This window comes from Tribolium castaneum, chromosome 2 (assembly GCF_031307605.1).
Source record: "Tribolium castaneum strain GA2 chromosome 2, icTriCast1.1, whole genome shotgun sequence".
Lineage (NCBI taxonomy): Eukaryota > Metazoa > Arthropoda > Insecta > Coleoptera > Tenebrionidae > Tribolium > Tribolium castaneum.
The window spans coordinates 19,523,510-19,537,505 of NC_087395.1; the positions used below are offsets into that span (position 1 = coordinate 19,523,510).

At 32.2% G+C, this 13,996-nt stretch overlaps 1 protein-coding gene across 3 annotated transcripts in view; it reads right to left on the reverse strand.

Moving 5' to 3' along the window:
• dpy (dumpy) overlaps positions 1–10,145 on the reverse strand; it is a 119,976-nt gene extending 109,831 nt beyond the window's left edge. For all 3 annotated transcript variants that reach the window (XM_064354769.1, XM_064354768.1, XM_064354767.1), the window contains exon 1: positions 9,997–10,145. In XM_064354769.1, the coding sequence (XP_064210839.1) occupies positions 9,997–10,006 (10 nt within the window). In that variant the 5' untranslated portion in view covers positions 10,007–10,145. The remainder of the gene's footprint in view (positions 1–9,996) is intronic.
• Between the last annotated feature and the right edge of the window lie 3,851 nt (positions 10,146–13,996).

The window sequence follows — 13,996 nt, forward strand, 5'->3', positions numbered from 1 at the left end:
TTTCTATTTTGAAACGTTTCGAGTATCTAATTGAATCGCAATTGCCGGCGCTCGAAGAACAAATTCCGCGATTTTTGTCCATAATATTGCACGTTTTGTATGAGGGTCAACTTCCCGCGGTCGCGTGAGCCTTCTTCTCATAAAACTGGAGTGGAGAAATGATTACGCAAAAAATATGAAAGTTTGCGTGAGTTTTAATCGAGTAAGTGACCACGTGCTGGGTTATGGTAATTAGAAATGAGTTCTGCTTGCGTGAAAAATTTATCACACATAAATATAAAACTGTCGTTTGGATTAAGTTTACAGTTACGGTTTGATGCTTTGAAACAGTTTTGTGGAGGCGACCCCGAGGTCGCCAAATCCTTTCACGTGTGCATATCCGATACATAATATGGGCAAGGACGTCGTCTGATTTGATGAAAGTATGACTGGATTAATGGTAATGGGATGAGAGGCGTTTCGAGAGATAAATCATCAGGTATCTGCACCATCGGCGCATCAAATTTCTTCGGACGCCCCTGACCCTACAAATTATAAGGTGGAGGTGAAATATTTATGATGGAAAGTGTGCTTTGGTTCCAGGGGGTACATTAAAACCAGTTTTGCACCACGAGATAAATTACTTAAAGTTGAGAAATTGTTCAACGCGTTAAACAACAACAAAATTCAATACGTTTATACAGCAGGTCTCAAAATTGTAGAGAATCACTTCACTATCCAAATATAGAAACACACTAAAGATTCGGGTTTTCCCCGCAAAAATACATTGGTTTAAAGGTGCACTTTGAAATGCGTTTTCTTCAAATGTTGGCTAAAAATTTCAGTGTTCATTGTTATTTATGGTGTAGATGCATTGCATTCGAAGAAAACGCAATTCAAAGTGTTATCTTCTAACCAGTGTATGTGAACTCAGAATTTGCCAATTTTGAGACACCCTGTATTTGTTGAGTTGTAAATTTATGTTAAGGTGAAAAACCTATTTATGCAGTTTTTCAGCATCAACAGAAAGTTTTTCCCAGTCTCCAGTAAACACTAAAACTTAATCCAAAACCAATCTGGGGTAATAGTTTAAATTATTTACGAAGTCGACAAAGCGCTCTCTTTTATGACTTCTACTAAGTGATTTTTTTATATTATATTCAAAATTTAAACTATAAAAGTAAATACGGCGAATTCTTAACGCAAATTTGAATGGATTTTGTTCAAATTATTCGAAGCTTGTTAGTTATAGTCATACGTACGGTTGGAAAAAACATTTGGGACTAGGTATAGTCACGATAAAAAGAATGATCTGATTGGTATGGGTGTCATTCTTTTTGATCGTGACTGTACCTCAAACGTTGTTAGGCTAAATCAAAGTAATGCCAAAAATTATTATATTATATTATTTTTTTTAATATTTCACGTTCTGATCGAAAATTTTAAAGGCTTTTTTTACCCCTGAAGTGGCCAATAATTTTTTCAACAACATGTTATTTATTATTCAAAAATGTATGTGATTTCCTGTCGTACAGAAGTACTATATTTTGTCATGCCAGCATACAGGCTGAGCTATTTGTGAGTTACTTCTCAAACTTTCTTAAATACCACCAAAAATATTAACTGCACTTACACTCAATACTGCGCTTGATTTTTAAATAATAATTAATCGAATGAAAATTGGAATGATTGGGTGCATAAAAAAATCCGAAATAATCCATAACTGACTCACCCTGTATATTTGCTGATAAATCCTGTTTGTACTTTTCAACTTGTAACATTTCTAACACAGTTTTTTATTGTACTATGTAATTCAAAATTTGTAGATACAATAAGGGAAAATGCAACAAAACAATTGGTACTTCTTAAATAAAAATTATTTAATTTGCACCTCAATTTCCACTTTGGCTTTACATAGGCAGTACAAAATTATAGAAATAGGAACGAATTATTTTTCAGTAGGTTTGCTGTAGCAAAAAAATTATGTATCTTCTAATAAAATAATGAGTAAAATATAAAAACATAAAAAATCGTAGTCTAGTTCATATAAAACGATTTAAATTATTATACTATTTTTGAATTTTTTTGTTAGAATTAAAAAAAATCAAATATTGTGTCTTTTTTGTACAAATTGTAAAAAAATTAATTTATTACTGTTACTTAATAAATATTTAACAAGTATTTAATTATTATAAGAAAGGGCATTTCAAAGAGTATTTCATTCTTAGTTTTATAAACTGATATAAATCCTACATATTCGTGCGAATTTAAATAATTCATCTGTATTTCTTTTTTTGTTGTTGTTTTTTTTAATCTTTTATAACATTTACTTAACGACTTTATAAGCAGAACTGTTTTACATTACATATACCTACTGAGATACCTTGTTTTTTTAATCATTTACGTACTACTTCAAACTGGATTCAAAAAATAAACACAGTCAACAATCTTCTGGGAGTATTATAAATTAATGTGTAAATTATTAAAATTGTACCTAATAAGTATTTCTATTTTAAAACTTTTGCTTAAACAATTTCCCTGGTAATATTTATTACGAGGTTTTTGCAAAATTAGTCTACACAATATAAAAGGAAGAAAAGTAGAATAAAAAAGGTACAATAACAAAACCCATAGTTTTAACATTTTGGTTGTGAAATTATAGAGATGTATTTTCAGAATACGTCAGTCAGACCCTAATCGTCCAAATTGCTAGTTTGAAACCGGCATGTTTACCTGGGAAAATGATAATGGTCCATTTTTGGTCTGGCTCTATTAAAAAATTATTTCAAATCTTTAATCCGTGTTATATAAGACACAGTTGCTCCCTTTTCCTCAAAAAACCTATTCAAGGTTTATTTACTTTAAGATAAAAATTAATTGATCGCTAATTTATGCTAATCTTAATAAACGAGTACTTGGAGCAGCATTTTATCGGTCTTTCATTTATGACAAATACTATTTATAGCACTGGTATTAAGTAGCCACTATTTTAGTTATCCCAACAGCTTGAAATAATTGTCGCATTCTTGTGTGGTCAGATTAATTTATAAAACATCGGTTTTAACATTTTATTTATCGATTGCCCGTTTTGGGCTAGTGTGGGCTTCACTTTCAATTTTATTAATAAACAAATTTAAAATTTAAATTCGATACTTATCCAAAACTGGTTATTAATTTCGACAAAACAATATTTTTAACGCGCTATCAAAGTGTCAAGTGCCATTTTAGACTGACACCAAAACGGTTTCACTCTGCCTCCAAGCAACAATTAAAGAGTTCAATGTCCAACTTGCGAAAGCTGAATTTCCTGCCGTTCCAAAAACGATCAGTGGTCCATTGGCCATTTTTCGCTTGTTGAATCCTAATTGTAATTGTTGCAAGTTTTTGGTTAAATTGGCTCAATGCAGCGTGACGTTTAAACGGGTTCTGATCAGTTGGGAGACCTATTTTTGGCTCACGGCACGTGGGCGATTGACTTAAAAATTGCAAATTATAGGTTGGATCGAACGACTAAATTAATTATCACCTTGTTGTTAAAACTATAACTGAATGTACGATTGTTGGCGGTCTTTGCTTCGTAAAAGTTAAATGACCCTTGCTTGTTCGTAATTAAATGAAATTGTCCGGAACTGTAACAAGGACTAAAAAGACCCAACAGTAGCAAAATAAAATCAGTTTTTGTAGAAATTGAACAATTATCGACGGCTATCTCGGGCAGAAACAGGTCTAAATGAAATAAAAATCGCAATTGCCTCATTACCATTGGAGCAGAGGTTCGAGAGACATTTGAGTTTTTAATCCAGGATCTGATTTAATTGCGCGATAATGAAGATGTTGCAAGAGGAAAGAATGTAATAAAGAAGAGTCATGACTTGACCTTTTAAATATCAGTCTCAAAGGAGCGAATAAAAATCGTTTTATTAAGTCGTTTCTAATCTTGACCATATGGTCGACTTTCACTCAAAACCAATACTCCCAACCGTTACAAAACAAACGATTCAGTCTAGCCTCTCGTTGCAATCACCGAAAAATCACCAAAGTCGGCCATGACCGTGCTTGTGCCTTGTAAACCGGACTTTTAAATGTCAACTGCAACAACTTTCGAGAATTCGACGGTATGTAACAAAAGCCAGGTGCGATTTTTTTATTCACACCCTGTAGATGACTTGCCGATGGGGGTTCGGACATAATTACGCCACCTGCTGGGCCCTTTTTACCTGTCATGTGGTAAAACAAATAAGAAGCGGCGTTGGTGTTTTGTTTCGCTGAAGAATGCATCGGTTTGGGTGAAGTGGCACAAGCGGTAACGCGATGGCCCACTTTGTGATTCCCAGGTTATTCAATAACAATGATGTAAGAGAAGATGCGGGAAATTGGAACAGAAATTGCGAGCGAAAAGAAGAGAAATTTTCATTTGCGAACCTTATATGGGGCCAAATCACTTTCAAAATTAATTAGAAACACCTCCGCGAAAAATTGCAACAAATTAGCATATTTGGACAAACGAAAGCTGGTTAGAAGACCCAGTGACATTTCTTTTGACATTTTTCACCTTAAATGTAAGCAAATAAGGATGAACGGAGGAAGTTGCCACAAAACCGGCTGCTGGACCATTATCTCGGCTCAATCTTCATTATAAAATTTTCTAAATATATAGAAAATGAGTTATAGCCCCACCTTGGGGAGTAATTGTTAACGCCTCAACAAACTTAAAAAAATTAAACCACCTACTAAGAAATTTCGAATGATTTATGGCTGGTATGAATGGGTTTAGTGCCATGTCCACAAAAGATTGATCTTTTTATTTCCACGATTTATGAGAGATTAAATCAGACGAATGTTTTGAATTTTTTTAATTATACAGGGTGGTCCAGCCCAGCGTCCGTCTTCTGTATCTCAGTTATGATTAAATTTGGATTTTTGATATTTGTGGGACGCATTTCAGGAAAATATTTTTTAATTATATAAGGTCCCCCAAAAATTGGTTCTGTTAAAAAATAAAAAAATCAAAAGAAATCGGTTCTACACCTTTAGTTTTAAAAATTAATAAAAAACACAAACAGGGTCAATTTGATAACATTATGAGTAGGTACGTGTTAAACAAGGTCTAACACCCTCATTAATAAATTTAATTGACCAGAACTTCTACAGGGTCTTCACAATTTACTTTCAAACTTTTTAAACTTTTGAGCTTTTTTTTTGGTTATTTTAAATAGAAACCTCTGTTTATTATTATTCGATGCAGAATTAGAATACGAAAATTTTTTCTTATACAACCTTTACATAAATCGTACTAGATTTGGAGTTATTTATTTTTATATCATTCGATGCGGTTAAATAACTACCAAAGTGTTAGGATTTGCAACAAAGTTATAATGATAAAAAACTTTCCTTTTTTAATTCTGAATCGAATAATATAAAAACTAGTTACATTTTTGTATAAAAAAATTTAAAATTAAAGGTGTAGAACGATTTTTTTAGAATTTATTTTTTTAACAGTAAACCCGGAATTGATTTGAAAAAAATAGGTATATAGAAGAAACTAAAAGGGTATCCTAATGACCACAAAAATCAGCATGCCATTAAAAAAATATTATTAATATGTCATATTTATTTTGGGCACTCTGTGGAATTAAAAAAATTCTTGAAATGCGACCTAGTTAAGCCCTAATAATAATAACTGAGCTACAGAAAACGGGACCACCCTGTAGATCCTATTCAAAAAATCAATTAATCAGTTCGAGGTATTTTGTCCGTGACTTTTCTACGACTACAGAAGTCATAATAATTTTCCTCGATTTCATTTACAACTCGCTTGGCCATGACTTTATTTTTTTAGGTTGGTAGTTGTTAAATTTCCCCCAATGTGACACTTAATCAAACGACAAATAATTTAATTGTCATGTGGACATGGTAATTCAATCGTTACCTTGGTTACGCAAACATTAAGTAATAAAAGTTCCTAGTTTAATAATCAAATTAAGTGATTTTTGACATTTGCTGGTCACTGACTTAGGTGCCAACCTTGCAAAAACGGCAGAATTTTACTAGTTACGTTCCTCTTCACTTTTCTGGGCCCGTTTAAGCAATTTCTTAGTTTTCCATGGGCAGCCAAGTGCAAACTAATTTATAAATTGATAATGACTTTAAAACTAACAAATAAATGTCATTTAAAAGTGTCGACTTGTTTTGTGTGAGTAGTTCCACCTTATTACCGTAATAAATGGGCATTTACATGCAACACTGCTTTCATATGTATCATCACAAGCGTTTAACTTGTTCGCATTTATCATAATTTTTCTAAAAAAATCGATGTTATCTAACGTGTTTTTTACATCAATTACGTAATTTATTGTTAATTTTTTTCTATTTGCATAGGAATTACTCGCCACGTTCCTTGCAGTAATTTGCTTAAAAAATTACGGGTAACTGACGTAATAAAGCTCGTACTTAATAGACAATGATGAAGACGCTGTTAATTCTATTAATTAATATAATTTTGCGTTTTTTCAGTAGTCTCGAGTCATAATAACGAGTCATAAATCAGTAATTGCATCAATTAATGCGGTAGTAATTCGAATCGAAGGCAAAACAAACAAGAAACCGAATTAGAATTATTGATATATGTGCCGATAAATTTTTAATTCTAATTATATCTCGGTCTAATTTAGTGCATTTAAAACAAACTTAATGAATGCAATGCGCCATTAAAACAGAGTTTGCTTTTATTTGAGCGCATTCCATGCATGTAAACTAAAACTAATAAAAATTCTACGGCTCGCTAGGATACTAACGACCATCTTGCAATAAATTTTTATGGCGGGAATAATTCAGCGGCCGAAAAATGATCGGAAAGTGTTTTATTGAATTACGAAGAGTTCTAATTGGATAAATGCCCGATACGAGAAGGGATAATGCATCTCTGTGTGGGGTTAATGATCCAAGAAAATTAAACATGTAAGGCATTCCTCTCGCCTTGCCTTTATTGTCTAGCATAAAAAACAGCCTATCTACCTGCTATGCACAGATAAGCTGTGTTAACACGAAAGATACACGAAACATGTGTTGAATTTATTCGGTTCTCCCTGATTTTTGAACTTGATGAAAGCCAGTGAAAGTGTTTTTGGCTGGAAGTAACGAGTCGACACGTGACAATCGACAATAGGTGTCGTCTGAAAAATGACTTATTGTTGGGTATTCAAATGTCGGCGAGGCCATTGAGGAGTTTCTCTCTTGTATATCCATCATGAGCTTTTAGAATGCTAAAGTTTAGCGACGAGTAAAAGTAAACCGACCGACTGACTGGAATATTAAATTAAAACAAAGTTTTTAATATTAATAATGAATTAATTAAAATTTGCAAATGTTTGAAAAACTTTCTTTTTTGCTAATCTTTCCCGAATGCCTTTTTACAAAACTGAGAAAATCATTGTATTGATTAAAAAGCTAAGTTCCTCAAAGCTATCGCAATGAAATATTATTTATTCTATCGTAAACGATAAAATGGTATTTTGCCAACTGTTTTTTTTTTTCGTAGTAAAATGAAATTTGTTTGTCTAGAGAAAAATGCTTCACAACCATTGTTTTTCTGTTTTTGACGTTTATACATTTATAATTATCAATCAAAATAACTCAGTGATTCAATGGAAGTAAAGCCATTTGACAGAAACCGCTCCCCAAGAAAAAATAAAATTTTGTCGTCTTGTATAATAAATAAGTATCTTGTTTTTTAAAAACTTGCATTTTATAATCTGATTGTTTGAAAATTTTAATGCAAAATTTGTGCTAATTTTAATGTTTATTGCCTAAAACTAATTGTTCCTCTAAGATTGGAGACCCTAAGTTTTTAACAATAAGAATGATATTAGCATATATGTTTCGTCGTTTAAAATACTGAAAATGCTAGGTAAGTTTTTCAAAATAAATAACATGTATTCCTAAAATACTCGAAACAGGCACCATTGCTTTACTCAGAAAATACTAAACGTTTATTTTGAACCAATAAGCGTTTCGACCACAAAGTGGTTACCCTCAGGTGTTAATTTAAACTAAAATATGAATGTATAATGTAATGTATGTAAAAACTGTAGAGAATTCAATTATCGATTTATAATAATAGGACAATAAATTATGCCAAACAATTTCCTGACAACAAAAAATCATTTAGTATCAGAGATCAAAATTCATTCAAAAAATTGTATGCTAGAAATGATTCAAATAATACTTCAATTATTTGGAAAAGTAAAAGTTAAAAAATAACCAAAAGTAATAATTCTTATTAATAAATAGAAGGACCTTGAATACTCTTGAAGTGAACACAATACAATACTGAATATGTTTTTTTTAATACGGAACAGTCAATTTTTTCCAAAAAGTTGGAAAGCTTTAGAATCAAATAAAAATTTGAAACTATGAAAACGAAGTTGAAAACTATAAATACGTTCTACCAACAAAAAAACAATCAAATAATACTTAATTATTTCAAAAAATAAAATAAACTAGAAAAATTAGTCTTCATAGAGAAATCAAATATTCAGTTATTAATTATTGAAGTGTACACAATAAAATAGTGAATATTATTTTTATAAATTAATTCGCAAAATCTCCTTTTTTTGATGCCATAAAAAATTGCAAATCTTTAGAATCAAGTAAAAACTTGAAATTATGAAAACGAAGTTTAAAAAAATTAAAATGTTTTGCCAAAAAATCGTTAAGCTATAAGCTAGGTTTCTACCATCTTTATCAAATAACCCTCGTAATTTATTAACTTCATTTTTTTAAATTTTTTGGCAAGTTTTTTTTTCATATATTTGTCTTTCAATCTTATTTTTTATTTTTCATCTTATTTATTTCAAGCTTTATTATTTATTTGCTGCATGTTTCTTCCACTTATGATATGCCAAAACGTTTGTGTTATTTTTCATCCACCTTTGCATAATCAGCTCTCACAATGGAACAATATTCTGTCTGCAGTTATTTATCTTAGTTTTTTGTAGATGACATTTAAGAAAATATTTGAAACTTTGAAAGAAAAGGGCATTTATCAATATTTTGTTTAAAATAATACATAGTTGGATTACTTATTCAGTCAGTTAACTTAGGCATCACAACTAATAAAAAATATGGTGTTTGAAGATAATATAAAACAGAATCTTATGCAAAATCATTTTTGGTAAATTATTTATTATTTTCATTTCTTATTTCATTCTGTTATAATTTACATTTACTTTTTCAATATTTTGCAAGGTTTTTCATTTATTAGTGATTTATCTGATTTTAGATAAACTAAATTTTTATGGCCCAATTTTGGTTAATCAAAGTCCTACAGGACTTTTTAAGGATCAATTAACGAGCAGTTTAAAACTCGCTCACGCAAATTTTATTTGGAGACTGACCAAAGGAAATCAACTCGATAACATTTAAGACGTCCTTGCTTCAAAATGTTAAAGGTAAAAATAATAATCGTGAACAGTGCCCACGTTCCGATTTTTCCATTTGGAAAACAGACTAGTTTTTGATATTTACTGTGCTTTCTACCGAGCCTTTCACGGCCAGATTGGAACAGGAAGCCCAGCAGGAAATTAGCAAAACTCTCAAATTTCCGCATTTTTTTCAAATTTTGTTTAAGGTGTAATAATTTTGAGCGGTGAGGGCGCGAGAAGGGGTTGCTTTTTGTGCAAAATTTCGACCATATGTATAATCGCCCCCGCTAGAGAAAGTGTTTACGTCAGAGATTAGCCGATCTCGAGTGGACCTCGTTCTGCAATACCGTTCCTGCAATTGTGTCAAACGCTCCCTCCAACGCCACCGTTAGCTTTCGGTGCACCTCCAAGGTGTTAAAGGGCAAATCGCCGGCCAACGCGGGACTCGTTTTAATTAACACTTGGGTAGTTTATTTAGGTCGCATATTTGCAGCGCCATTCTCTCGATTTCTTCGGTTGCACTCAGCACTGCACAAGCCACTGCACTTAGCACTTGGTTTAAGTTGGCCGGCGATGGGGCGGTTTGGGTACTTACCAGTCGCCATGGCTGTACGTTGCCAGGGCTATTCGGCCCCTAATCACTCCACTTTAGATTTTGGGGCACTGCTACTCACGCGAAAGTCTTCTACTAGACTGAGTGCTCCAAGAGTTCGAGCGTCTTGGCGAACGACTCGACCGTGAGACAAGAGATTTCATTGGCTAGAACGCGTATGTGAGAATAGCGAAGTCACTCACTTCGGATACAGACCGGAGCCCACGGATTTTTCTGCAGTTGATTCCTGCTACGGCAGGATAATGGCTTTGCCGAAATTACGACCGCGCAGCAGGATCGCACCCCGGCGGGCAGGATGGAAATTATGGCCCGCAGTGGGATTTTGGCGGAGACTTCAATGATGCAGCAGACGCGAAAAAAAGTTTTGAAACACTTCCATTTACCTGAATAGGGTAAACTGACGACAGTTGGACTACATTTTGGATAATTATAACATAAAGTCATAATTTTACAAAATTCAAATTTAAAAAATAGCTGATATATGAGAAGTTACGAGTTACAAGGATACCCACTACTTGAGATAGGAATTAAAGCAAAAAATAAAAAAGTAATAAACCATTGAAAGAGCGTGTCACCTGAAGATCGCTTCATAGCTGGTGCATTCTCCAAAAAGGCATCGCTTAACAATTACGCACTGATTTTAGTCTTTTTTTTAAATCTGGCAAAAATCTTTGTAATACTGCATACAACACACTTATTTTTGAAATATTCCATTAATATCGTTCTGACATGTAATCAACCTTTTGTTCTTATGCGTTTGACATTACATCTAAAGCATGACAGATTCTGCAATTCAAAAACTAAATTATAGCTAACTTGTGCTGCAGCCGGATTATAGCTTTGTACTAATTATTCATATAATATTTCAGATAACAAAATGAAATTTTTTAAACGCCTTCTTGCCAATGTGCAGCATTTTTGTAGCACGAAATATTGATATTACCAAAAAAATTATATACAAAAAACAAACACAACTGAGTTGTAATACGGATACAGTAGTTGGAAAATTGAAAAAAAAATCTGAAACTTTAAGATTAGCTAATCTACAACTAATTTTTTTGAAAAAACTGGACTTGGTTTGTTCATTTTTCTAAGTACTCACAAAAAGTGCGAAAAACTTTATTTTTGGAAAAAGATTTCTGCAAAAACAAAATGTAGTTATAATTGTGGTGATATTCCGGCCTGCATCAGAATTTTAGGAAGCGTACACAAAGTTTTCTATTCTCATTTGCTGCTACAATCGTGTGATGTACAATCTCATAGCAGGATTTTACCCCAATTTACAAAGCAGTAAATGTGGAGTTTGCTGAAATTTCAAATAGGTAGAAATTTACATTTGTTAAACATCTTCTTTACGTTATAGAGCAGGAATGTAGCAAATGACATCAATGATGTCTCAAGCGAGATACTTTTTAAATGATTTATACCAGAAACATAATAAATAAATAAAAAATCTATAAACAAATTAACGAAATTGGATTTCAATACTACGTGCTTAGTTTAAAAAATGGAAAGTAAAAAACAGATTCCGAAATTTTTAAATTAGGTACTTTATACATAATTACTATAATTTTTATTTTTGGCAAAACGGCACCAGCTTTTTTAATTTATATATGAACAAAAATTTTTAAAACAATAATTTTTGCAATTGAATCCAAACCAAATAATAACTTTGCCGAACTTACGACCAAGCAGCAGGAACCTCACCTCACGTTGCAGAAAACAAATTATGAGTCGCAGTAAGATTTTGGCGGAGACTTCGACTCTGCATGGGACGCAAAAGAATTGTAAAACATTGCTATTCACAAGAATAATAAACAAAAATTCAAATTTTTAAATTATATCTACAAAGTTACAACAGTATCGTATTTTTACAAATACATACTATTCAGATAAAAAATTAGATTTCAAACAAAACTCATCTCACACATAATTTTCTGTTGATAATTCCTACGATATAGTCTGATAACAGCATGGCTGAAGATACATACAAAGTATTTTCTTTGACGTATACAAAGCCCTAAATGTGATTTTTTTATTTTAGATCAATTATAATATTTAAATTTGTTAAACACAGTTATTACTTTGTACAGCAGAAGTACAGCAAGAGACATCAGACAAGAAACTTTTTAATTGGTTTACTGTTGCTTTATAAATGAATGTATGGATGTTGATTTATAACTAAGATATTACCAAATTTTTGTTAAAACAGTACTAATTTCCTACATATGTATTTATTTTTACAAAAATTTCCTGCGAAGAATAATACCCCGACAGGCAGCATCAAAATTTTGGCAGAAACTTCAACGCTGAATCAGACGCGAAACAATTATTATAAAACACGCCAATTTACTTGAATAATAATTTAAAAGGAAAACCTAAAAAAATATTACAGCAGCATCTTATTTTTACAGAAGTACTAAGTATAAACTAAAAAATGAATCGCACACAAACTTTTTTACTCCAAATTTTTACTACCTATAGTCAAAAAACTTTGCTGAAGTACAAACCCGGACCTTGTAGCATCTTCTGTTTTCGAGAAAACAAGAGCAAGTATTTGGATCAAAAAATAAGAATTACCTAGTAACGACAGCATCTTATTTTTACAAAAAAAAAACGATTGAAAAATTGATTACAGTCAGCAGCAGGGTTTTATACAGCCAATTCCTGCTACAGACGGATAATAGTTTTTCTGAAAATACAACCTTACAGCAAACATTTTACTTAATTAAATCTGTTAAACACGTTCTTTCCACTTTACGCTAGGAATGCAGCTGGAGATATCAATGCTGTGTTAAACAAGAAACTTTGTAATTGTTTTTGCAGAAACTGTATAAATAAAAAAGGAGCGAAACTACAAAAAAACCTTTATTCTGAAACATAACTTACAGTCATGACTATCTAGGTACAACGATAGTTGTAAATTTTACCAAATTTTTAGTAAAATAGGACACAGTTGTTTACAAATTCTTACATTTCCTGCGAAAGCAATAAAATAGTAACTCCAGTTTGTAGCTCACAACAGGAATTTCGGCCGGAGACTTTAACGTTGCGTCGACTCGAAGAAAAATTTCTTTCATAGCTGACAATCCGCACCTGTCGAAGTTGTTAATACAGTAATAATTATCCCGACTGAACTTCTAATGGATGCAAGTGCTAATTTTAGATTTTATTGCATTTCTGGAGTGCAACAAAAGGGTTAAAAGCTTTCAAGATGACATCACAAAACGGAATTAATTACTGTTAAGTGTGTTAATGTCATCTGTTCTTATGTTTTGTTTGATTAACGAGTCGATTGGCGATTTTTTTGGAAAAGTCTTTAACGACCTCCGTGATTTTGCATCTTGTTCCTGATAAAAAGTAGTATTCAAGGTTTTTGCATGATAATAGTGGTGAAGTAAGATGAAAAGGCCTTCCGCTAGGTGGGTTTCGAAAAACTGCACATGTCATAAACTTTAAATAATGATGGCATCGTCAACTTTATTGCAGTTTTACTTAGCACTTAGTGTCGATAGTTGCTCAATAGGCTTTTTTTCACGTTTGGCAAAAATCGAGAAAATAATAAGCTGTGATGGCAGCAGGAAATGTTTGGCAGGAGTGGTGACGAGATATTGCGTTAAGCAAGCAACAATTTTAAAACAAGTTGGAACCTTGTCAGCGGGAATAATTGTCTCGAAAATTCCAATACAGTGTGGCTGCAGAAGAAATTACGTCGAGAGACATCAACGATGCGTTAAACAAGAAGAGGTGTTTGGTGTCTTTCACTCGCTAAATATAAAACAAATAAAGACAAAAAATCGAAACAGTTTGTCAGCAGGCATGTCGTAAAAGTTAACAAAATGTCAGATGTCTTCTATTTTTGTTAAACAAAGAGAAATAAGCCGATGCAAAATTTAATTTCTTTATGTCAACAGCCGTATTTTTTATAACATATCTATGTTAATCAAAGCAAAGACATTTAAAAAAGTAGAATTTCAAACTG